General features: G+C 44.2%; 1 protein-coding gene across 2 annotated transcripts in view; it reads right to left on the bottom strand.

The window, feature by feature from the left end:
* The window catches only part of TOM1L1 (target of myb1 like 1 membrane trafficking protein), a 41,829-nt gene extending 18,088 nt beyond the window's left edge, over nt 1-23,741 (bottom strand). Inside the window, exons 1-8 of one of the 2 annotated variants that reach the window (XM_054709176.1) lie at nt 23,627-23,741; nt 22,995-23,099; nt 21,023-21,107; nt 18,351-18,429; nt 11,892-12,041; nt 9,464-9,589; nt 7,811-7,915; nt 5,835-5,951 (exon numbers count right to left, since the gene is read on the bottom strand). In XM_054709176.1, coding sequence (XP_054565151.1) covers nt 5,835-5,951; nt 7,811-7,915; nt 9,464-9,589; nt 11,892-12,041; nt 18,351-18,429; nt 21,023-21,107; nt 22,995-23,099; nt 23,627-23,684 — 825 coding nt within the window. In that variant the 5' untranslated portion in view covers nt 23,685-23,741. The remainder of the gene's footprint in view (nt 1-5,834; nt 5,952-7,810; nt 7,916-9,463; nt 9,590-11,891; nt 12,042-18,350; nt 18,430-21,022; nt 21,108-22,994; nt 23,100-23,626) is intronic. The other variant, XM_028154796.2, reaches the window with a different exon arrangement.
* Between the last annotated feature and the right edge of the window lie 3,229 nt (nt 23,742-26,970).

Raw genomic sequence — 26,970 nt, 5'->3', positions numbered from 1 at the left:
AGTGAGGCTTTCTCTGGTCATACTTTGAAAATCTGAGCTCACTTTATTCTGCAGAAGATGAAAACATTCTGTTCTTTCATTGTCCTACTGGGGCTAGACAAAAACAAGAAAGACTAAAATGGGAGGTAACAGGAAAAGTCAGCTATTCAAGGTCAGAGTAAGTTGGTCCAAAGCCAAGTGCACAAGGCCAAGAAAGCAAATGCAAGAACACATGCAGTAATGTCTCATTCCTGTGACTAGAGCAAACGCTCTTTAACTCACCAGAATCTTTGCATTCCTCACTGGGAAACTAAAAATAATCCCAGTCCTCCCCCAACCCCCACCCCATAATGAGGTTCATAGTCCACAAGCAACATAGTGGTGGGGAAAGGTGTTCATTATGCAAAATAGTTTTACTGCCTGAGAGTCTAACAAAGAGTAGGAGCCCCATTAATTAGCAGAGCTTCAGGATTGAACTGTTCCCCATGGATTTGAGAACAGATAGGAGATTCCCAGTAAGTACACTGGATCTGGGATGGAAGGAAACAAGATGGAATGGGTTCCAAGTGAACAGAACAGCTGCTAGAAGGTAAGCACCGACAGACAAAATAGGAAGCAATTCCCAAGTGTAGAGGTTGGGTGTAATGTTAACAAATTGCATTAAGGCCTTCCTGATAACAAAATACCTAAAAAAGTTGGATATGATATAAAAATGTTTTAACATGCATGTCTAAACTTGCAAGAAAGTATGAGAAACCCTCAAAGGCTAGACATAGGATCCAAAGATATGAGAGTCAATAAAGACATAAAGGCTTCGTCGGCCTGTGGACTGAAAGGTCCCAGGTTCGATTCCGGTCAAGGACATGTACCTTGGTTGTGGGCACATCCCCAGTAGGGGGTGTGCAGGAGGCAGCTGATTGATGTTTCTCTCATCGATGTTTCTAGCTCTCTATCCCTCTCCCTTCCTCTCTGTAAAAAATCAATAAAATATATATTTTAAGACATAAGGGCTTGAAAGGCACCCATCTCTAGTAACCAAGGTCAATCTCTAATACACTTGGGGAGCAGGAGACAAAGCCTGAAGAAGGGGAGCTGGATCAAAGACTCCACTTGCAGCTTAGACACCTGAATGGTCCCTTCCTGCTGTGAAATAAGAACTATATATATGGGTCTCTGCTTCCAGAGATCCTGACACGGATCTCCTAAATCCCCGAGTGACAGGTGCACCTTTTGTTCTAATGAGGGGACTCTTGGTGGGCTCCTGGACAGCTTCGGGATGGGGGCTGGTCCCACCCTCCATCCTCTGGGAAGGGGAGAGAGGATGGAGATTAGAGTTAATAATTGATCATGCCTCCATGATGAAACTTGTGGGGAAGAAACTTTCCTCCACCTTCCAAAGGTTCTTTCAGCTGTTCTGACAATGAAGTCTGCATGAGACAGATCAACAAGAGAAAATAACCAAATTTAGTTACATACGTATGCATAGGAGCGCCACGTACTAGTACAGGAGGAAGTCAGGGACAGAAGGTTAAAATGAGAAATATCCAGTATATACACTGAGTGGCCAGATTATTATGATCTCTGAACGCATAATAATCTGGCCACTCAGTATATATATGATTTGTTCTCTAGGACACCCAGCTGGTGTCGGAGAACTGGGCCCTGTGGGTAGTGTTGGTTTGAACAGTAGAAAAAAACACACAAAGGTTTCCTTTCACTCTGTAACCACAAAGGAAAAGGATGTCTCAGCCTTGACTTTCAGGAGGAGAAGGAAAATAAGTATTTTTCCTGAGAATTCTAACAGCCTTATTGCATCCCCATCTTTGGGAATGAGACTCCCTGCCTTCCATGCTTAAACACCCCAGGGAGTATTGGTCCTTTTTCCTCTGCCTGCTGAGGTTCCGGGTCCCCTTGGCAACCCCCTCAGTTCACTGGGGGTCAGTCTTTGTCCTCCTTCACAGTGTGAACAAAAATGGGGGCTATGCAATTAACCTGACAAGCCCTGGGGGAACCCGTGGCAGGCCTGACAAGCTCAGTGACCAAAAGTAACCACACAGGAGGGTCTGATCATAGATTCCTAGCTGGGCAAGCCACAGCAGGCAGTCAACTCCCAGGCCTCCAGCTGCCGCAGCAAAGCCAATCTTTATGGTGAGGGAGCCCTGTCCGTTGTTCTTATGCATCTAGGACAACACAGCTTTGCAACGTCGCAGTAATTTTCCTTTCTAGCCCCTTCACTGGCACAGCCGCAGGCACCAGAACACAAGATTACCGCAGCCGGAGACCACAGAACCCGCGGTTACCTTGTTCCCCAAATACCAGTTCTCTATACTGTAAATGCTAATGATTAACCATCCTGTGCCCACCAATGTAAACAGTTGTGTTTCTCCATTTCTGCTCTTTATCCAGTCCTACTGACTTCCCTGCCATGCTTTTTCCCACCTCGTTAATCTACCACAGATGCACTTTATGTACCTTCCTTACTGTTTGTTTTTTTTTCTTTGATTATAAATGCAGAAAAGAAAGTGGCAAACTCCATTCACCGAAGCATTTTCTCAATCTGTTGCAATTTTGCTTCTGGGCATGTCTTCAAAATGTAGTGTCAAGAAAACTCTTACAAAATTTTTCTATAGGCTACACTGTCTTTGGTCCACAACAGCCATACCGGAAGTTCCCGAAGGGTCCCTTTTGCCTGGGTGAGGCTGTGGGTTCCTCCCTTAGTCTGATCCCACCTATATTATTGGACACTGAATATTCTCACTCTTCTGCTCTCCTGATAGGCTAGTGCCGTGGTCGGCAAACTGCGGCTTGCTAGCCACATGCGGCTCTTTGGCCCCTTGAGTGTGGCTCTTCCACAAAATACCACGGTCTGGGCGAGTCTATTTTGAAGAAGTGGCGTTAGAAGAAGTTTAAGTTTAAAAAATTTGGCTCTCAAAAGAAATTTCAATCGTTGTACTGTTGATATTTGGCTCTGTTGACTAATGAGTTTGCCGACCACTGGTCTAGAGAGTTTATTCTTAGTTTCATATTTCTTCTGTCATTTCACTGGGATTTGGGGAATAAATTATTTATTATTTCAGTGAGCTTTCAAAAACTGTGGTTAGCCCAGCCAGAGTGGCTCAGTGGACCGAGCATCCTCCCATGCACCAAGAGGCTGCTGGTTCAATTCTGGTCAGGGCACATGTCCGGGTTGCGGGGGTCAATCTCCAGTAGGGGGGCGTGTAGAAACAGGTGATGCTTCTTTCTCATCAATGTTTCTATCTCTCCCTTTCCCTTCCTCTCTCTCTCTCAAAATCAAGAAAAACATATTAAAAAAAACAAAACTGGTTATTAGCTGGTTTGGGAAAAAGAAATAGATGTCTGTTTGACAACTCACAAAGTTGACCTGATAGTATTATCACTTCTTCCCAGATGCACTCCTACCCTCAAAATATGCCCTGTGGATGCTCAATGCCAGTGGGCCCTCACTGCCTCCCACCTCAGTGTCCCAGCCAGGAGCATGCCAAAGCCTCCCACAGCCCCCGGGGTTACCTGGGGAGGCCAGGGAGCTAGCATTAGGTGGGGGTTCTAACTCCACTGATCTGAATAGTTGGGGCAGGTGTGAGAGAACCCCTGAAAACATTCTCCATAGTCTAGCTTTGCTGATTTTGTTTTTAAGATCCTTGTATCAGATAGACTCCTTGTTCTTGATCTCCATAGATTCAACCAGTTCTTTTAGACTGAGGTATGACACCGTGATCTAATAAGAAATATAGATTTGGTCTTCAACCCTAGTTCCTAGCTTAGAAGTTCTAAAACCCTTGGAATTTCCTGAGTGGTCAGGGTGAGGAGCACCTATTGTTATTTATAACAAGCTCCTTTCAACCCAACCAGGGTTTATGCTAATGAGGTGACTCTTGGAAGAGGGGGGCTTGCAGCCAAGGATTAGAGGTTTGGAACTTTCACTCCATCCCTGACCTCCAAGGAGCGGAGAAGGGCTGGGATTGCTTTAAACACCAATGGCCAAAGGATTAAATCAATTAATAGAATTTCTGGAAAAAAAAAACAACTCTAAATAAATAAAGGGGTTCTGAGAGCTTCTGGGTGGGTCAGTGAACACATCCAGGTGCCGGGAGGGTGGTGCACCCCAATTCTATGGAGACAGGAGCTCCTGACCCTTCCAGACCTCATCCTGGGTACCTCTTCATCAGGTAGCCAGATCAGACGGAGGTGTGGGTTACCTGAGGGCCACGACTTGTAAGCAGTGTTTGATGTGGGGGGAGGAGGAGCAGTCTCATGAGCCTGAGCCCTTCACCTGTGAGGTCCGTGCTAACTCCGGACAGTTAGTGTCAGAATTGGGTAAGTGAGGGGGGGAAAAACCTCACACGCGAGCTGTTAGAAGTGTTGTGGGTAGGGAAATTGTTTTCTTTATGAGGTTACTTAGATTGCAAGAAAAAAAAACCAAAACCCTCAAATATTTGTCAAAAGAATTTAAGAACAGCACTCCCCACACCCGATGTCTATGTGTTTTTAACAGAAAGCACGGAGAGAAAAATAAAGCTACATATTCACTAGGCTCCATAAGCAGGTTGGTCTGATGCCAGAACCCATTCAACTTGGACTGGCCTTGAGTAGTACTCTCAAGTTGATTTATAACCCAAGTCTCTTTACTATTCAAGGCAACACACAGCCCTAAGCCCAGGCATCAAAACAGCAACCAACAAATTAGCATTATCCTTGCAAAACTCAATCAAACATCTGCACCCAAAGGCTGACACACAAAGGCGCTGCAGTGCACTCCAGGACGGCATAAATTATAAAACTGGATTCACATATTTAAATGGACTGTGACCATTTTTTAAAAAATCTGCCACATGCCCTGTTAGTGGGATATTTAATTTTGTATTTTAGTTTAACATGCTTGTTAAACATTACGCGTCACCAAGTTTATATCTGTAAAAGCCTTCAATTGTGGATTTTTTTTTTTTTTAAGGATACTCCATTGCCACTCTCCTAACAATCTGAGAAATGAAAGGAAAGATAACAAGGAAAAATGCATTGGAATCCGAGAAAAGTAGAAATAGAATAAGGTTCTTAACTTACCGGGGGAAAAAGATTTAGACACTGATTTTTTTTTCCTCTAAGTGCTTCTAAAATTAATATGTAAAAAAATGTTTGTTAAAATTTAGAATTGACAATTAGAACAAATCATTAGAGGGAAAAAGTAAAGAGCATGGATTTACAGACACAGAACCAGGCCTGGGAGGGCCATCAGCAGTAACAATGAGCTGCTCATGGTTTCCTCGGTTCAGATGCACTGCCCACTTTCTCCTGCAGCCTGAGTACTGCCTCCATCTAAACTTTTCCAAAAACCTCACCTTTCTCCCTGCTCCAACCCTCATCTCACTATATGATAAACACATTTCTCTCCTGGCATCCATAACACTTTATTAAACTGTTGTTTACAAAGCCATCATGTTCACCAGACATAAGTTCCTTGAGGGCTAGGACAGAGGCAATGTCTGAGTCTTCTACCTCATTGGAGTTACTCAATGTTTGTTGAATGGCTCAATTGAGAGCCAACTTTGGCGCAATTGAAACTATTAGAGACGAGTAAGAGCGTTCATATGAGCAAGGCTCTTAAGGAGTAAATGATGGTAAAGTATTTGCTGCAAGAAGCCAGGAGCATGTCTAAGTTACTACTGCATTTCTGAAAAAGCCACCCTTGCATCTTTTTTTGCCAAGTTTAGAAATCAATGGATGACGCAGGAGGATGGACTGGTAGACAATGTTAAGGCGTCTTCCATCTCCAAGGCTTCAAGTTTAGACAATAATTTTAAGAGACACTTGGACTGATTGTCCCTGAATACATGTCTCACCTGCAGAAGCTCTATGTCTTCAGGGTTCTCAGACCCAGGAATATTCTCCATCAGGATGGCGGACATCACTTTCACATTCATCTTCACCATGTCCAACTCACTGTGCAATTTGCCAATCTGTTGAGAGCAACACAGCCACCGGTCAGGATGTGGGACCCCCTTGTTTCCTTCTCTCAGGGGACCCTTGGCTGGGAGAAAAAATGCTTTTGTAAAATTTAACATTGTCAAATCTCTATTTCAATGAATATAAATATATTTACACATTTTGCAAATGTGTCTTCTGTCACCTATAAGGACTTAAAGATAGCTTGCAATAAATCCAAAAATATTTCCCAGGAGTGTTAAAAATAAAGGGGGAAAATCAGATTAAGAACAATATGGAGAAGGGGGAAGGTGACTATACCAGGGACTGGACAAAAATGGAAAATGTTAGCCTGGGTTTCTTGGCAGCTGATGGGGAAAAGGAAAAACAAAAGGTGGCACAGTTCTCATGGTATTAGGGAAGGAAGAATCAAGAAACACTTTATTTTTTCTTCCTGGATTAAATTCTAAGAGAAATTAACTGCATGGATTTTTTTTTAAAGGGTAGTGTTATTTATTTGTGTTTATCTATTTATTTTTAAATCCTCACCCAAGGATATTTTTCCCATTGATTTCTAGAGAGAGTGGAAGGGAGGGGGAAAGACAGAAAGAGAGAAACATCATTGTGAGAGAGACACATTGATTGGTTGTCTCCCGCATGCACCCCAACCAGGGCCAAGGATTGAGCCTGCAACCAAGGTACATGCCCTTGACCAGAATCGAACCCAGGCCCCTTCATTCGCTCTATCCACTGAGCAAAATCGGCTAGGGCTCCATACATTTTTATGTAATGCGGAATAATAATACGACAAAGTCTTCAATAATAGTTCCTTAAAGCAGCACAGAAAAGAGCTTCATACAGGGTGGGGCCAAAGTAGGTTTGCAGTTGTGAGTTTCTTATTAATTATTAATTATTGTATTATTTTCTATAACAACAACTGTAAATCTACTTTTGCCCCATCCTGTATAAATAATTGCTCATCTGGACCTCTGATAAACAGATACAGACAAGTAAGTATAATTCAGTTAGCGCAATGAATACTCATAATAAGCCTACCATGTACTGAGGTTTCTGAAATGGTATTTGGATAGTCCTAATCAAAACCAATAAAAATCAGCTATTTGGACAAGGTCCATTTCACAGCCCAACCTCCAAAAAGACACAAAAGCCACTAGCCAAGCAGAATTGTTCAGAGCTTGGGCTTTAGGGGCAGACACAATCCATGGGCTTAAGTGCACTTAGAATTGACCCATGATAAGTCACACAGTATCTTTAAGCTCCAGCCCCCTCCTCTGCAGAATGAGGGTAATAATGTACCCCCACATCATAACAGTGTGAAAAAGAATTTAAAAAAAAGTGTATACCAGCCCTGGCTGGTTTGGCTCAGTGGATAGAGCGTCGGCCTGCAGACTGAAGGGCCCCAGGTTCGATTCCGGTCAAGGGCATGTACCTTGGTTGCGGGCACATCCCCAGTAGGGGGTGTGCAGGAGGCAACTGATCGATGTTTCTCTCTCATCGATGTTTCTAGCTCTCTATCCCTCTCCCTTCCTCTCTGTAAAAAATCAATAAAATATATTTAAAAAAAAAAGAATTAAAAAAAAGTGTATACCAGCCCTGGCTGGTTTGGCTCAGTGGATAGAGCGTCAGCCTGCAGACTGAAGGGCCCCAGGTTCGATTCCGGTCAAGGGCATGTACCTTGGTTGCGGGCACATCCCCAGTAGGGGGCTGTGCAGGAGGCAGCTGATCGATGTTTCTCTCTCATCGATGTTTCTAACTCTCTATCCCTCTCCCTTCCTCTCTGTAAAAAGTCAATAAAATATATTTTAAAAAATGTATACCAACTGCTAAGAACTTAGAAAAAGTCATCAATACATTCCGTTGTTGCTACTGTTACCTGTTCTGGGACCAGTGTAATAGTTGCGTTTTTGGGAGCAATTACAGAAGAAAGAGCCGGTGCTGTAGGAACAGATGCGGGTGGATTTGATGAGACTTGAGCAGTCTGTCAAGATGAAATATGGAAAGATTATTATGTAACATTTATGATCATAAACACCCCAAACCCAGCTTTTTGTGTGTGTTTGTTTTTTCCATTCAGATGACTCCATCACTTTCTCTCAACCAAAATCTAAGTTTAGAGGGTGTTAGCCCAGAGTCAATCATCAAGTGTCCAACCTGCCCACATTTTGAGAACAGTGTTAAGCAAATGGCGCAATAGAGTAAGTAGAAGGTGGCTACTATGATTATTAACTGAATTAAATTTTAATAAAACGCTCTTAGATTTTTTACCAAGGGCCTACAAGACAAATTGCGCCGTGAGATTACTGCCGTCCTCTTTTGGGTTGTTAAAAACAAAGGGTAAATCAATTCGTGTCGAGTCTTTTGAAGCCACAGCTGGCGAGGCATCTCCTTTTCCACCAATGAACCTCTCTGAATCCACGCTCCACTTCCAACCCCGGGGGGAGAGCCCAAGTACAGGGCTTGAGGCCGGGGCTTCTCAACATGAATGTGCAGAAAAATCACCTGGAAACTTTGCAAAAATGAGCCTCTGATTTAGTCGAGGATAAACTAAAGATGATACCCCAAATCACACTTTGAGTAAGTAGCAAGGTTCGAGGCTATTACTCCACTGTGCCGTGGAAGAGAACAAAAGGGGTCTGATGAGCAGGCTCATGGGCAGATGGAAGAATGGGCCAAAGGCGAATGGCCACACAAGCAGAAGAGCTGGCCCTGCGGACAGAGCCTCCTTGAAGATAAGACTTGTGGTATTGCTTAATCCACCAAGATAGGACTCGCCAATCTAAAGAAGGAAAGGACTCCTGTTTTTGCATTGTAGAAATTACGGAAAGTTAGGAGGTGAATTTAATCAGCCATTCAAAGGCTTATAGTTCAAAACCTTGGAAATTATTTGCAAATTTGAGAATACTAGTACATGTGAATATCTAGAAACTCTCTCATGGACACAGTATCAATAAGAAACAACAGGCATATTATAAGACTACCCAAGGTAAAGACCCTTGTATAGCACCCAGACCTTTTGTTTGAAAGCTGCCCTCTCCTCTACTTTAACCAAATGATTTCTATTTGGAGCCATCGTATCATATTTTTACATGAATTGAGGTGAATTGTGCAGAAGTCGAAAACTGACCCAGATTGGTTCAGGGAGTCTCCTTCTCCCGTTTTTTTGTTTTTTTTTTAAACTTGGAATCTGAAAATGCTAAAGCAATCATGTGGAAAATTGGGAGCTATGTTATCTGCTATGTGGAAGAAGCTGTTCCGCAATGAGAGAGAGGAATGAAGCTGGTGATCAGAGGAACATCTAAAGTAGACAAGAAACAAGGCATTTGAGAGTTTGGTCCCTGGTTGTTCAAAAGATCCAGAAAACACCAACCTCTTGTGGCTTCATTACTTGAGGAGATACTGTAATATCCTTCTAATTCATTCATCTTTTTGCTTAAGCTGGATGGAGCTGGGATTGGCCCTCTCAGTGAGAAAAGATCCATGTCACATACTAACTTACTCTACATGAGTCAAATGAAAGACCTCCTACCTCTTGTTCTGCGGCTTCCGCCTCTGCCTCTGAGGGAGGAAAGTGAACACCTTTCTTAAGCAGGTCAAGGTACACGTCCTTCACCTCACTTACATCCACACCTCCCGGGAAACCCTGAGACCAAATCTGAAAACAACAGCAAACACAAAACACAAGTCTTCAGCTGGTGACCGAAAATGAGAGATTGACAATTATGGACTTTACTCAGGAAGACAAAGCTACTTTTGAAGGCCAAGGACAAATTGTACATTTCCAGAGACTAGAACAATAATATAAAATATGTTTAAGCCCAGCCAGCATGGCTCAGTGATTGAGTGTGGACCTATGAACCAGGAGGTCATGGTTCGATTCCCAGTCAGGGCACATGCCCTGGTTGCAGACTTGATCTCCAGTGTGGGCTGTGCAGGAGGCAGCCGATCAATGATTCTCTCATCATTAATATTTCTATCTCTCTCTCCCTCTCCTTTCCCCTGCTAAATCAATAAATATTTTTTCAAAATAAAAAATATAATATGCTTAATCATCAGACTCCCATGCCTCAACATTTTAATGAAACCTTGGAATATATATTATTAGTTGTTTTTTGCTGTACCAAATCCAGAATTAATACACATATTTTAAAACAATATCAGTAACTCTTTTGCCAAATAACTTTGTAAGCAATAAGTCATCTTCCCCAGACATAGTTTTCATATCTACAAAATGAATGTACACATCACTCTCTTTCCTACCTGACATTGAGAAAATAGAAGCAGAGAGAAAGCAGGAAAATGACTACAAATTCTCTTAAATAAAAAAGCACCATCCAATACCAAAAAATTATCATTACACAAAAAATCAAACAGTAAAATGCTATCTGGCTCCATCAGAGGTTTGTGAAGGATGAGGAAACCAATCCTACCTAATAAAACAGTAATATGCAAATTGACTGCACCTTCGCTAAGCCCAAGCCACGCCCACCAGCAAAGCCACGCCCAACATCCAATCAGAGCAAGTATGCAAATAAACCTAACCAAGATGGCGGTTAATTTGCATACATAGGCGCCCTGAGTTGACCCCCTGCAACATATTGCAGGGAGCCAGAGCGGACATCCAGCTCCCGGCTTTCGATGGATGGTGGGCGTGGCAGAAACCCAGCTCCTCGCTCTGATTGGATGGTGGGCGTGGTGAGTAGACCCCCTGCCATCAAAAGCGGGGAACTGGGTGTCCACTCCATCTCCAGGCCAAAAGCCCCCGCCGTGGACACCCAGCTCCCCTGCCATCGAAAGCAGGGAGCTGGGTGTCCACTCGTGCACCAAGCGGACCCCCTGCCATCAATTGCAGGGAGCTGGGGGTTTCTTCGGCCTGGTACACCAGCGGACCCCCTGCGATTGATCACTTGGGCAGGGAGCTGGGGGTCTGCTTTCGGCCTGGGCAGGAGCGGACCCCCTGTGATTGATTGTAGGGAGCTGGGGGTCCGCTCCTGCCCAAGAGGCTTTCGGTCTGGGCAGGCCTGGGCAGGGGCTGAGCCGGTGATCAGAGGGAGCTGGAGAGGCCTGCCCAGTCCCAAAGCTTCAGTCAGAGGCTTTAGGCCTGGGCAGGGCCCAGCCCTCCATTGGTATGAACTATAGAGGAAACACCTTTTTTGACTGCACATTGGCTAAGCTTTCTGTATGCCACTGGTAATATTCTTAGTAACTTGGGTAATAAGAATCCAAAAAGGTGATCTAGGGTTTTTCCACCACACTTCTGGAGAAAAAAATGAAGGTCCGCTGCTGGAAGGCTAAGAAATGTCATATCCTGCCCTAGCCGGTTTGACTCAGTGGATAATGCCTCAGCCTGCAGACAGCAGGGTCTGGGTTTGATTCCGATCAAAGGCATGTACCTAGGTTGCAGGCTCCTGCCTGGCCGGGGCCCAGATCAGGGCTCATGCAGGAGGCAACCAATCAAAGTGTTTCTCTCTGTCTTTCCCTTTCTCTTCCACATTCTCTAAAAGTCAATGGAAACATACCCTCAGGTGAGGATAAAAAATAAATAAAGAAATCCATATCCTATGAAAGACACATCTTGAAAATGCCTAAAGAAAGTTGTCATTTTTTTCTTGGTGAAGGGACTGGAGTCCGTGTTGATGAAAACACCTTGGTGGCTGTGGTGACTGACAGTGGCTGCAGCAGTGGGGTGATGGGGCTGGTGCCTTCCCCTGACCAGCCCGGTTGCCTCCCACAAAGGGAGGCCAGACTGCGGCTTAGGTACGCTCTCTGTGGGGCGTGGGCCTAAGCCATCAGTAGGACATCCCCTGAGGGCTCCCAGTATGTGAGAGGGGGCAGGTTGGGCTGAGGGACCCCCAACCCCCAGTGCACGAATTTCGTGCACCGGGCCCCTAGTTGGTATATAATGAAAGCTCTAAGTGTAGAAGTATTCCATTCCATCAGGTATACAATAGACTTACCTTAATGAGATTCAAAATTCTATTCTGAATGTTTAATGGCAAGGTGTATCTGGGTTGCAGCAGCTTAACTAGACTATCTTTAACAAACTCCTTCTTCACAATCAGAGATTGGAAACTTGGACCACAGTTCTGCATGCACATGTCAATAAGCTAAATTAGAAGAAAAAAATTAAATGGTAAATTTCTTTGGTAAAACCACTTCCTAAATATGAGGTAAAAATTGCTAAGTAACAATTTCTACCAGCATTCTCATTAACAAACAGAATTTAGTGTCTACTAAAACATATGGCAAAATGTTAGGTTCCAGGAATGCGATAAAGTATAAGGCATAATGTAACTGCTCAGAGCAGCGATTTTCAACCTTTTTCATCTCAAGGCACACATAAACTATCAAAATTCTTTGGAATACCAAAAAATTGGTGTGTGTTTTTTTGCCAAACTGACAAAAGTAGGTATAATTTTCATTGATTTACAAAAAATAATAGTAATTACCTACCCTTTTTGCTCCAAAGTGACTTTTAAAAAAATCAGATGCCTATACTTGTATCTAAGGATTTCTGGTACCAAGAATTAGCCAATCAGATGTAACCTTATTATGAGACATGACCCATAAGATGCAACTTTATTATATGACTTCTATACTTATGGTTCAAGACAGGGCATTCACACCAGATGGCTATTATTATTGGCTGTTGTCATTTTTTTATTTGACAATCTAAGGGGAAAGAGGTCAGTGCCCCCGCTGAACAGTCAGGTATTGCATGGTGTAAAAATTCTTGTGGCTCACCATTTGAAAAATTGCTGGCTTAGAGGACAGACTTTTTGGGGAGTCAGGACACATAGTAGGACCTTAATAAATGGTAACTATTTTTTAAATAATTGTATTGAATTTATTGGAGTGACCATGGTTAATAAAATTATATAGGTTTCAAGTGTACACTTCTTTAATACTTCATCTATATATTGCATTGTGTATTCACCACCTAAACTCTAGTCTCCTTCCATGACCATTTATCCCCATCTTACCCTCTTCTACCTGCCCCCACCCCACCTTCCTTTCTGTATTCACCATGATGCCTGATGCCTGGGATTTTTTGTTTTTGTTAATCCTGTCACCTATTTCACCCAGCCTCCCAGTCTTCCTGAGAGCTGTCAGTCTGTTCTCTGTATCCATGAGTCTGTTTCTATTTTGTTTGTTTCAATGGTAACCATTTTGATCCCCTGCTTCCATGTGTAATTTTCCAGCAGGAGAGAATGTGCTGGTTAGCTGATAGAAGCATTCTTTTCCCAGAAGCTTGAAGGAAAAAAAAGCTACTTGGTAGTTTTAGTTTTACAGTGACTAATCCAAGCACAGAAAACCAGGCTTTGGGGCCATCCAGAGCTGAAGAAGATCACTCCGAGGTCTGGCCACCTTAGGGGCTGAGCTCACTCTGCAACAAACTCCTGGAGGAATAAACACATTTGACACTTATCCTGAAGCCCCCAAAGCTCTCCACCGAGGGTGTGCTCCACAAAGGCCTATTAATTAATTGTCTCCTAGAATCTGTCCAACCACTTTCCACTGGACAACAATAGCATCTTGCTGAGACTTACTGACTCATTCGAGAAAAGGCTAGCCTAAGAGTTATAAAGCCTGGTAACAAAATGCTTCCTTAAAAACAAAACTATCGGCTTCTTGACAAAACTGCTCCACCGACTGATGGTAGGAAATCACAGTCTCGTCATATCCCATGGAAGACCTACTCAAGGCTCATAAGTCCATGGAGAACCCCAGCGTTGGATGATATAAGGAACATTTATAATTAACTTTGACCCGCTCCCTTCACTTCATAGTAATAAAATGGAAATGTCATCTATGGGGATTCATTTTTTTTTTGTTTTGTTTTTTTTTTTTAACGAATCTTTATTGTTCAGATTACAATTGTTTCTCCTTTTTCCCCACATATCTCCCCACCACCCAGTTCCTACCCCCCCTCCTCCCTTACCTCCCCCCGCGCTGTCCTTCTCCATAGGTGTATGATTTTTGTCCAGTCTCTTCCCATACTCCCCACACAGACACCCCTTTCCCCCTGAGAATTATCAATCCACTCCCATTCTATGCCTCTGATTCTATTAAGTTCACCAGTTTATTCTGTTCCTCAGATTTTTAATTCACTTGACTTTTAGATTCACTTGTTGATATATATGTATTTGTTGTTCATAATTTTTATCTTTCTTCTTCTTTTTCCTCTTTTTAAAGAATACCTTTCAGCATTTCATATAATGCTGGTTTGGTGGTGATGAACTCCTTTAGCTTTTTCTTATCTGTGAAGCTCTTTATCTGCCCTTCAATTCTGAATGATAACTTTGCTGGGTAGAGTAGTCTTGGTTGTAGGTTCCTGCTATTCATCACTTTGAATATTTCTTGCCACTCGCGTCTGGCCTGCATGGTTTCTGTTGAGAAATTAGCTGATAATCGTATGGGAGCTCCCTTGTAGGTAACTAACTGTTTTTCTCTTGCTGCTCGTAAGATTCTCTCTTTGTCTTTTGCTCTTGGCATTTTAATTATGATGTGTCTTGGTGTGGTCCTCTTTGGATCCCTTTTGTTTGGGGTTCTGTCCGCTTCCTGGACTCGTAAGTCTATTTCTTTCATCAGGTGGGGGAAGTTTTCGTTCATTATTTCTTCAAATAGGTTTTCAGCATCTTGCTCTCTCTCTTCTTCTGGTACCCCCATAATTCTGATGTTGGTTCGCTTGAAGTTGTCCCAGAGACTTCTTACACTATCTTCAACTTTCTGAATTCTCTTCTCTTCATGCTTCTCTGGAGGAGTGTCCTTGGCCTCTTTGTATTCCAAATCTTTGAGTTGATTCTTGCAATCCTCTAGTCTGCTTTTGGGTCTCTGTATAATATTTTTTATCTCAGTCAGTGTATGTTTAATTTCTAGTTGGTCCTTTTTCATATCCTCAAGGGTCTCATTGAATTTATCGGCCTTTTCCATGAAATTCTTGAAAAACCTTATAACCGTGGTTTTGAACTCTATGTCCAGTCTCTTATTCTCCTCCATTTCTTTGGTTTGTGATCTGTTTCCTTGCCTTCTCATATTCTCTGCTTCCCTGAGTTGGTAGGGTAGTTTTGTCTACTAGGTGTCCTATTGCTTCAACGGGTCAGCCTCCCAGTTACTTGAGGTGGACACTCTTGGTGTACCCTTGTGTACTGTGTGTTCCCCAGCAGGAGCTACAGCAAGGGCTAGTTTTCTCCTCCTTTGCTTGGGCGGTTTTGGAGCAGTCTGGAGCTGTATTTGGTTAAGCTGCCACAGAACAGGCCATTTATATGCAAAAGCCGCTGTGTGGAGCCTGGGCGGGTTTGTAGAATGTGCGGGGCGGGGCCTCAGGGCGGGGCGGGGTCTCAGGGCGTCACTAGGCTGGGGCGTGGCCAACGGCAATGGCTGCCGTCAGCCGTCTCTGCCTTTCCACGTTTCCAAGTCCCTGCGCCCCGCGCTCCAGCGCAGTAAACAATGATTGCTGGGCGCACCTCTGCAAAAAAGTCACTCTCACTTTCCGACCCGATGGCCGAGAGTCCAGCTTCTCCCCGTAGGCGTCTGGGTCCCCTGAGTGTCCCCAGAAACTGGATTTCAGAGTGATCGGGAGCTTGTCTCCCTGCGGGTTGAAGAAAAGCCGCGCACCCAGCCGCCCGCCGCCAGCCGGATTCGCATGCCTCCGTACCTCAGCTTTTCAGCGATTGTGCTCCTTTCTCTTCTCAGCTGTAAATCTTCCACTGAGCCAGCTTTCCCGTGGTTCTGGGTGGTAGACGTTTTTGTCTTTTAGTTGTGTTTTTGAAATTGTTGTGTGAGGCAGCAGATTAGTTGTTTAACTATGCCGCCATCTTGGTTCCTCCTGGGATTCATTTTTAAAGAGTTTATTGGTAAACATCAAATTGCCTGTGATGCACATTAGATGCTGCCTTCAGTGACTAATTCCTGTCACAATCAAGTCTGGCTTAACAATATTGAAGTCAGTCCCGAGGCCTTCAACACACCTCTGCACTGCAGTGAGTAGTCTGAGGTGGTGAGGTGATAGGACCATTTGTTCTCAGGTACTGGTGTGGAAATCAGGAGGTGGAGGAAGTATAGTTCCCAGAGAGGGAACAAGTAATGGGAACAGACAGCCAGCTGGTAGGAAGGCTTGAGAGATCAGTCGACCTGAAGGGAAGAAAGGGGGACCCAAAGCGAAATGGAGGGTCAGAAGAAACAGCACTGTGGAATAACCCGACTTCCTCAGGGAAGGGTCCTGGTTCATCCTCGGAAGGAAGGAACCACGATGGAGAGAGATATGGAGCTAGAGATAAGAAACAACCATAGACATGTCGAGTAGGCTGGGTACCATAGAGAGGAGACCAGCTCATTACAGAAGATAAACTTCTGTCAGAAGGTGAAATAATAACCACATGCTGAAATATAGAAAGTGGCATAAATTCATCTTCTGACCTCATCTTCCTCACTCAAGTTTCCTAACTTTTGGCGGCCTGGAGATATTCTAGATCCACTTTATTCCAAAACCATGTGTGTTTCTCCCCGAATTCTACAGCCCCTTCTGTTAGCCCTTGAGTGTTCTTGACTATAGGAGAGGTGATATTGGGGGTGGGCACTAAATCATTAAGTCAACATCATTAAGTGATACATGATAGATGGTCCTGCACCATGCAGGAAGGACTTGAAGACATGAATGCAATAAAATAGCCATGGGCATGTAAAGTACAGCATAGGGAATATAGTCAATAATACTGTAATCACTATGCAGGACCCAGTTGGGTACTGGAAATATAGGGGGCGGAACACTGTAAAGTATGTGATTGTCTAACTACTAAGCTGTACATGCACCTGGAACCAATACAAAACATTGGGAAAAAATAAGACATTTGAGGAAATGGAAAAAAAAAATACAGTAGCCCATTCTCTCAAGGGGCACGATTTGTTCTGAGAAACAAGATGGTATGGGCATGGGCATGGAATTTAGACTCTGAGGACATGCTACTTAAATCTTGCAGGGGCGGGATCACTTAATCTCACTGGTCTCTGTTTCTTCATCTGTGAAATGGAGTTGATAGTACACCTATTTCACAGGGTTGTCGAGAGCATCAATCAGGTATCAGGCAAAGGCTTATTTCCATCATTGACCCATTGTACAGCTATTTCTATTGAAGTGCCTCCCTCCTCCTGAGTTCCCTCCATTCTGTGACCTCCCTGAGGTGGCTGCTATGGGTAAAGGACAAGAGAAAAGTAAAAAAAAAAAAAAAAAAATGGAGAAAGAGGAAAATGCCTCTAAAACTACATTCAGTCCCAGCCCAGCCCGAGTGGCTCAGTTGATTGAGGGTTGTTCCATGCACTGAAAGGTTGCTGGTTTGATTCCTGTCAGGGCACACCCCTGTAGATTTGATCCCCAGTTGGGGAGCACACGGGAGGCAACCAATCAATGTTTTTCCCTCTCTCTCTCTCTCTCTCTCTCTCTCTCTCTCTCTCTCTCTCTCTCTCTCTCTTTCCCTCCTGCCCCCTTCCTCTCCCTGAGCATGTCCTCAGGTGAGGATTAAAGAAAAAGAAAACTGTATCAGCTCCTAACTGAAGAATTTCTTTAGTGAAAGCATCATTAAGGCTTTTCTCATTCAGTTACTCTCCAGGTAAGCAATATGTGAGATGTTTTCTTTCCCAGGAAACCAGGAAACAGGAGCTGTGCTCACCTCTGCCCTAGTGCCCTCTAATCACGCCCAAAGCCCCTAAGAGCAGTGTGATGCTGGCTGATTAATGCTACAACCATGCATGGCCTGGGGCTGGGCTGAGGTCCAAAGGCATGCAGAAGAAATCAGAAAGCCACACAGCTCACTCTCAGGCAGCAGGCAAGGCTTGCAAACTTCCCGAAGGAAAAAGGGCAACTCACCAAAGTGACTGAAGAGGTCATATGGCCAAGGATGGGGGGGAAATGGTAACAGGTCACATAAGTGTGCGTACTCAATCCACAGACAATATGGTGCATGGGAGAATTACTTAGAACTTTCTCCCCATGGCAACAAGCAGCAGAACTTCGTTGAAACTTAACTGCCAGCACCTTGGAATTCCACAAAGGTGTTCAAGTGCAATACAAAGCTAACGGGGAGCATTTTTCCAAGATTTTAATTCCCACCCTGTGTAACATATATACACACTTTTTGATCAGCTCAGTACCTGTAAGTTTAACCACCAGTTCTCATCTCCTGACCAGAAAACTGACTTTCCAGGAACACTTTTTCCACAAAATTAAATGCTATTACAATCAACTAAACTCTCTTGATTCTGCAATTCTCAATAAGCAGTTTTAATTCAAATTGTAAATAACTTTTTGCTAACCTATTGATTATCTCAGAATATATATATATATTTTTTTAACCCAGAATCAAAATGTGACTATAGCTTGGGAAATCCTAGAGTCTTTATTATAACATGAAAGTACTTACTGACAAGGTAAGTTCGATTTCTTTATGATTGTAGTTTTTGGAAATCCTTTTCTTCAAAGCTTTTACTGCATCCTTTGGCCTACAGCAGTAAATACAAGGTAATCATCAATTAGGCATTGCTGAAAACCAGGAGTCTCTGCAAAGCAATGTGCACTGCGGAAGGAGGGATGGCTACAGGGAAGACCGAGGCCTTGGCTCTGCTGTGTGAGCCTGCCAGCACTCCTCACACCTGTTTCCTCGGACATCTAACCTACCCCCTGCGAGAATCAAATAAAATACTCACTATAGCACTGTTCACAATAAAAACTGGACGCTTCAATATCCAGTAGTGTGGGACTGAATAGATAACTTGTGGTAATCCCTATTAAGAAATACTCTCTGGCTTTTCAAAATGTCTTATTAAATGGAATAATAATTAAGACACAGAAAAAAGAAGTGGATTATGAATCAATACTCTAAAATGTTAATTATAATTTTATTTGGGTGGTGGAGTCATTGGTGATCTTTATTTTATGTTTATCTGCATTTTATAAATTTTCTCTGAGATTCATGCACCACTCGTGTAAATGTATTTTTGAAAACTGTTTATTTAAAATTAAATTAACCAGTCTCTCTCTCTCTCTCTCTCTCTCTCTCTCTCTCTCTCTCACACACACACACACACACACACAATTTTTACATGAGAGTATTACTTAGAAAGCACTACATATGAAATGTATTCATACTCCGTTCCCTCTATCAATGTACAGAACACGTATACAGAAAATGTAATTTCCAAACAATGATGGTTTCCCATTTTGATTAAGACTATTAGTATTTCCTGAGCATCCTGCAGGCAGGGAATAAAGGAAGCATTACAACTCACTAGGTCAGCTTCTGATAGGCTACAATTATGATACAAAAGGAAGAACTGTATCGTATTAAATAGAGAGTCAAAATTTACTCTGTGATGGTCAAAAGGTACAAACTTCCAGTGAGAAGATACATAAGTCATGGGGATGTAAGCTACAACATAATGACTATATCTACAGTTAGCAGTGCCTTATGGTACATTTGAAAGTTGCTGAGAGTAGACTGTAAAAGTTCTCATCAGAAGGGAAAAAATTATTTTAGAACCTTATGAGGTGAGGGATGTCAACTAAACTTACTGTGGTAATCATTTTGCAATATAGGTAAGGCAAGTCATTATGCTGAACCCAGTAAGCCTACACAGTGCTATATGTCAATTATATCTCAATAAAACATAAATAAATACAAATAATCTTTACATATTACCTTCGAATTTATTATGTTTGCATGGATAGATTTCTATTATATGATGATAATGATATAATATTACATATGCTTACATGGAATTGTCACTATTATAAAATAAATTATTATATAGATTTTTCTATATTTCTAAAAAATCCTATGTAACATCTAGAAGTAAAGTCTTGGAGAAGTTTAAAAGAATAAAGATACTATTTTATTTATTTATTTGTTTGTTTATTTACTTTTTTAATCCTCGCCTGAGGATATTTTTCTATTGATTTCAGGGAAAGTGGAAGAGAGAGGGAAAGACAGAGAGAAACATCAATGTGAGAGAAACACATGGATTGGCTGCCTCCTGCACAAGCTCTGACCAGGGCCCGGGCAACGGAAGTATGTGCCCTTGACCAGAGTCTAACCTGGGACCCTTTGGTCCACAGGTCGTCACTCTCTCCACTGAGCCAAACCGGCTAGGGAAGAGATACTATTTTAAAAAGGGAAATTTTTTTTTTACTTTGAGATTCCCTTTTTGTATCATCAATGAGGAAATCAGTATTACCAATAAAGAAAGGGTTCACAGAGGAACCAAATATAGAAAATAAGATTACAACAAAAGCACCATAAACACTTCATTAACCATAAGCACGTTCCACTGATATAGTCAATAATTTAGTCTAATGCTTTCTTCAACATACATTACACTAAATCACTTTTGCTGTCACTTATCACTTTAATATACACAGTAAAATGAACAAATTTCATCTCTCATAGCAATCTGTAATTCAGGCTAAATTCACAAAATAGCTGCCCTTCTTAATTTTTTCAAAACTTCAATTCTCTCACATTTCAAAGTGTAACAAAAGATAGTATGTCATTTGAAAACACAGCATGAACATGGGCAAGTTGGCCTTCGGAGAGAAAAAAATCCATCTTGTGACGGGGAGAGGAAGAAAAGACTGCTAGATTATTTCCTGGTTACAATAATGACAACTGCCCGGGGACAGGTCACCCCAGGAGACCACTAGCTTCTTGATAACATTTTTCAGTTATAGCAACATAAAATATCGGTAATCAGAGCAGGGGCAATTCCTGAAGAAGAAAACAATCTCTCTTTTTTTAAAAAAAATTATTATTTTTCTTAAAGAACAAGGAATGTGAACCAAAATTCGAAACTATTAAGGAAAGGGTGAAGAGGAGAAAAATGAAAACGGATTCTCAAGACACTGCACATGCTGAAACAAGCAGCTCTCCTAATATTTCAACCTGACGTGTCATCAAAAGGCAGTGGGCACCACCTGAGGGGGGTGGGGGGATGAAAACACTCTCTCAACAAGAAAAGCAAAGCGTTGGCAAGAGAAAGCACACTGTGGCTCTGATGCCTCTTGTCAGAGGCCGAGGCAAGAGCCACAGTCCGTACTCACCCGTCGTTGGCGGTGTTGATTATGTCACAAATGTGCAAGAACTGGCCCCAGTCTTCAGTCTGCACGCCCGCAAACGTAGCCTTTTCTGTAAAGAAAACACTGTGGTGCTGACTCTGAGCTACAACAGAATAAAAAATGGCTGGTCTTCCTGAAATAATCTGCCTGGGGTTTGTTAGCAAGTACCATTACGTTTACATTGCCAAAGGGCAAAGAGATTTTTTTCCTTCTTCTGAGCAATTCCCAGTAATTCAGGAATCCATCAGAACTCAAGTTCAGAGTGCTGCTGTAGCAACAGTAATGAGTGACCTATTAATACAGGCTGCAGGCACCCCGCCTGGCTGCCAGGCAAGGCCAGGAGGGCGAAATCTCCATCTGCCTGCCCGCTTTTCCCAGGGCACCTGCCTAGCAGCCACCTAGAAGGAGCAGTGCATAGTGCTAAGCATTTTAGCTTATGTAACTTCCTTTAACCCGCTGTTAGAGAGGATGAAGCAGAAGTTCAGAGAAGTTAAGGAAAGTACTCAAGGCTACACAGCCAGTACAAGGTACAACTAGTGCTCAAATCAAAAGTTGTCTGATGCCACTTTTTGTTTCTTAAAATCATTCATTCACCTGGAGGAGGAGCTGTCAAGAAAAAGGGATCAGCCCGGCTGGCGGGGCTCAGTGGTTGAGCGTCGGCCTATAAACCAGAAGGTCACGGTTCCAGTCTTGGTTGGGGCACATGCCCAGGTTGCAGGCTGGATCCCCAATGGGGGGCGTGCAGGAGAAAGCCAATCAGTGATTCCCTCTCATGATTATTGTTTCTATCTCTCTCTCTCTCCCTTCCTCTCTGAAATCAAGAAAAACATATTTGGGGAAAAAAAGAAAAAGAGATCAGAACTACTGAAATTGTCTGTGTCCTTTAGCAGTAGCGCAAGGTCACCCCTAGTACTTGTACTAACCAAAGTTGGGCCAGGCCTACTTAAACATTCAGGTATTTTTTCCCTCTCCAGACATCCTCCTTAAGAAAACAAAATGCTGCCCGGGAAGGGTAATGGAACACTCAACCTGAGGGCTTAACATCTTTCCTACCAGAAAGGAGAGAATCCCTCAGCATGAAACTACCAGGTCGTAGGGGGAATGAAGAGAAAACGGAAAAGGCTAACAAAGAGAGAGAAAGCACACCAGCACAGGTTTGGCTGGGGAAATGGCTCCTCATCTAGGAAAAGGACTCCTTGAGTCTGGCATTCAGCGGACAAGCCTGACCCATCTTGTGCTGTCTACGCACACACTATCGTCATTCCTTCTGCCAGACTCCTGGCTCCTCACTCCATACTCTGCCTCCAAACTTCCTAGAAAACTCCTCTTCACCCTTCAAAAGCCAATGGCAGAGTTCATCTCTCCCTTTTCCCACGTTTTGGGTGTGTTCCATTTTTCTGGTATTTGTATAGGTACCTACATTACAGTTACTACAAAATTGTGTCCGTCTTCCCTACAAAATGGTGCATTCCCTGAGGGCTGAGACCAGGTCTTGCCTTTGCCAAGCAGGTCCAAGCAGTCGGTAAACATTTGCATCAACAAAAGACAGGTTTGTGAAGGTGCAAGCTGAATCCATTTCTGCTCTGAACCCATCTCTGCTCAGAGTTTATTTCCTATCCAATAGGGGTATAGCCAGCAACAGTTCAGAAATCATTTTCCTCCTCAAGGATAGCTACTCTCACCATTTTATAAAGACGTGGGAACTACAGATCCGGTTTAAGGGGTGTGTTCCCTGTCACACAGCAGCTAATGAAGCTGCAGCCCAGACTCCCCAGATCGGAGCCTCCTCACCTCACTAAGTTCCTGACAGCATCATGGTTTTGCTTGGCATCATGTGCACCGATGCCACGCCTGCTTCCCAAAGGAGGCATCGGGGAGAAGAGGGAGAAGGGAGCTGGGGCTGGTAGGACGGACAGTATTCAGATACAGCCACAGGGGACACGAGCTAGGCAGATACCTGCGTGGTCCCTGGTGCCTTGAGAGGCCTCTGGCGCCTCCAGATGGCTCCTGGGCTCCCCACTTCCCCGCACTCCAGGTCTGAGCATTGCAACCTCTTTGTTTACTGGGAAAAGGAACTCAGGTAGTCAGGGCTTGGCGCCAGGGAGAACAGGTTTGAAGAGACCCGCCTCTGGCAGGGAGGTTACATCACTTCACCTCCTTGACCCTTCTTGTCTGTCTTCCTCTGCAAAAACGGTCGGAACAATACTGTGCCTTCGCCAGAACGCACTTTAGGACTAACCCTGGCGGAGAAGTTGAAGTGCTCTCCTTGGAGAGGCCCAGACACTCCACACCTGAATCCCACGCGTGGCTCACCTGTTCGGTCTACTCCCCAGAAGGCATGCACGGGGGGCAAGGGGGTGCAGACTTTGGAGGAGGGGGTTCTAGAAAGAGTCGGCCAAACAGAGATGCCTTCAAGGGGACGGGAGGGATGCGAGTGCCCCGGGAAACCGCAGGGGGTGGGGAAGGATTTCCTCCAACTTGGACCAACTCTGTCCTCCGCAGGCCTAGAAGGGAGTCAAACAGGAAGGGTCCTCCGCCCCCCCCCCCCCCCCACCGCCTGCCCGGGCGTCTGCCCCCGCGCCCCTTTACCTATAAGGTGGCCCACGGAGGTCGCAAACGGATCCCGGTGACTCTTTCCAAACGCCATGGTAGCCCGACCAAGCGGGGCCCAGGAAAAACGCCTCCCGGTTCTCGGGCTCCACCCGCTCGGTGTCCCTGGCTCCTCCTCTCCGCCTGATCGCTTCCCGGGCTCCGGCTGGAGGCTGAGCGTCCCGCCCGGCCGCTGCGGGGCGCCCGGCCCCAGGCGAGGAGCGCGGGGGCGGGGACGCGGGGGCGGGGCTCCGGGGCGCCGCGCACCTGCTGCGCGCCCCGCGGGGCTGGGGAGCGGGCGCCGCTGCGGGTCCAGGTGGGACCGGTGGGCGGCGGCCCCCGCGTGGAGCCCGCGCGCGGCGGGGGTACGGGGCGTCGGCTGCCGACCCAGGTGGGCTTCTCGCCCGGGGGCCCCGGAGCCACAGCCTGGGGGTGAGAGACCCCAGCTCGGATCCCGCCGCCTGCTGGGCACATTGCTGCTTTTTCGCTGCGCCTCTTGCTCCCCTTTGTAGCGAGGGAAATAGGGGGTTAAGAACCCACATCTCAGGATGATTATGAGAATTAGGGACGTAAACCGCTTAGGTCTGTGTCTGGCACCCACAAAATACATATTTAACCACTGAGTAAATAGAGTAACTACAAATATTTACTCCCACCCCCACCCTCGCCCCAGAGATCCTGGAGGGGAGGTGTGTCCCTGGGCCTTTAAAGCTGCAGGTGATGGGTTGGCTTTGAGTTTAGGGGCCTTCCAGGAGCCCACGTCCTTTGTCTCCCTCTTATATCCTGAGGGAACACAGGGCGCCACCCAGCAAGCTCTCGGTTCCTAACCCCCCCTCCTGGGAGCCCTGTGTTCCAGCCTTGCTGAGGAGAGGAGGGGAAGAGAGGAGAGGGGAGGGGAGGAGAGGGGCTTTCCTGGTGCTCAGGCTTGGAGTGTGTTTGGCCTCAACAATGTTCTGGAATGTAAACTCTGGTTTAAGTAGTCCAACCCCTTTCCAGCTGCCCCCTCTGAAGGGGAATTTACTTCCTTTTCCTGTGCATTCAGTTAACTTCTGATCCCCCGATGTTAATTTCCAGCGATGCCAGAGCCTGCTAGGGAGTGGGGTGCCTCCTGGTGATGGCAATAAGCCACAGGATGGGAACCCCAGCCTCTAGCTCTTGCTTCCTGATGTCAACTTGGGCCCAGTGCTACTAGCCTTTCTTGCCCTGGGAATGGGGAAGAGGGAGAATGGGGGCTTGGTTGACTTAGGCCCTTAGTCATATTATTTTAAAATAGAAGTCAAAATCAATCACCATATGCGCCAAGGACTAACTTTTTCTCTCTCTCTCTAATTCTGTTATTTCTCATTTTTCTTGTTCTAAGTGAGCTAATACCTGGGGCTCTAAAATCTCAAATAAAACATTTTTTGTTGTTGTTGTGATGGTTTTTCTCATAATAGGATTGGTCCTACCTGTAGCTAATGTTCTCTCCACCTACTTACCCAGTGTGAGAGGCTAATCAGATGGTGTTATTTTACAGATTAGGAAACCCACAGTAAATACTTATTTACACAGTCACCTTGCTAGTGAAGGAGTGTCTGATTCCAGAAGCTGTGACTTTGACCTTTAAACTGTGCATTTCTCATGGGTAGAGCCCTAGGTAGTAGGTGGCACCCTTGACGACCTCACACTTTTAAATAAGTGGGTTCCAGGGCATGTGCCGGAGAATGAGGTGGCTGAACATGGGAAATACATGTGTCTAGAAGACAAGGTTGACCCATCACCAAGCTCTATGCAGCTAAGAGTCACTTTTATCCCCTCATTTAATTCTGTTCTCACCACTAAATTTCTTCAGTTGTCAGATCTGGGCATGACCTTAGAAATCAAAATTTCTAAGCCTATCATCATTTTATAGATGAAAAAAAAAAAAAAGACAGTCAGAGAAGGGAAGCGACAAGGCCATTCAACTCCAAGCTGGAAGAATGCAATGTAATAGTTTAACCCTGAGTCCCAAACTCTTTCCCCCTACAGACACCTCCTCTCTATTTTAATATTTAAATGTGTTTCTCCAACCTTCCCCATAGTATTTTCTTTGGCCCTCTCTTAATCTCCCTCTTTTTTCAATGGTTCCAGTTCCAAATACCACCCTCTCTATCTCCCCCAGGTATCCCACTATGGAAACTAATTTCCATACCCATGTGATCATCAAATCTAAGCCATTTCTCAGCCTCACTTTGCCTTCTCTGTAGTATTTTATGCCCCTCCCATTAGCCATTCTTTCCTCCATCACCTTGCAAGGTACTTTATCCTACATTCCCATTTCCTCCCTGGCCTACTGAACCTAAGGAAGCTACTCCACAGTTCCCAAGACTATCTTTTCCTCTTTCTCCAATTCCCTCAGGGTTCCTTCTTCTTGTCCCTTTTCTATGAAGTATTTTCCTACCACTCCCAAGAGAATTGAGTCCTCCTCTCTTGTTCTACATACAGATCTCCATCTTAGAGTTCACAACACTTTATATTACTTCTTTGTTTAGAAAACTGTTGGTTGGACTTAATATCCAGACACTTAACAAGCCTTAAGGGATGTTTATTGAATGAATGGCTCTCCAAAACATTGAGATGCTCTATCCTTTCTGAGATCCAGTTTTTAATTCCCTCCTAGATGCCTTATTGGAACCCTGACCTCAATAGAGCTAGAGTTACTATACTCATCACCTCCCTCCATCATCTCAATATCCTACCTGACTTTCTTGTTTGTTTTTAAAATATATATATTTTATTTTTTTTTTTTACAGAGAGGAAAGGAGAGGGATAGAGAGCTAGAAACATCGATGAGAGAGAAACATCGATCAGCTGCCTCCTGCACACCTCCCCCAGGGGATGTGCCCGCAACCAAGGTACATGCCCTTGACCAGAATCGAACCTGGGACCCTTCAGTCCACAGGCCGACGCTCTATCCACTGAGCCAAACTGGTTTCGGCATGACTTTCTTGTTTTGACCAATAAGGTTATTGATGTATTGGAATCATATGGGTTGCTATATAAAATACTGATACCTGTATCTCATCTTCAAAGATTCTGATTAAAGGAGCCTGGGTTGCATCAAGAGCATCAAGATTTTTAAAGGTCCTCTGATGACCTAATGGTACCATAATTTGCCAAATAAAAAATCTTGATGTTATCCCCAAGTCTTTCTTTCAGTCAGTTTCGAATTCCCCTGTGTTCTTTTTCTCTGTCTCCTTGCCTTTTCCCTCTGTGGACACTGCTCATTCCAGCCATTCTTAAATATCATAAGCCTTAACACTGCCTAAGGGTGAAACTGGACTAAAGCTTGAGTTCTCTGGAACATAATTAAGATCCTAAATCTA

This window comes from Eptesicus fuscus, chromosome 20 (genome assembly GCF_027574615.1).
Source record: "Eptesicus fuscus isolate TK198812 chromosome 20, DD_ASM_mEF_20220401, whole genome shotgun sequence".
Classification (NCBI taxonomy): Eukaryota; Metazoa; Chordata; class Mammalia; order Chiroptera; family Vespertilionidae; genus Eptesicus; species Eptesicus fuscus.
Note: the sequence above shows the minus strand (reverse complement) of the source record. Positions and strands in the feature narration are given on the sequence as shown.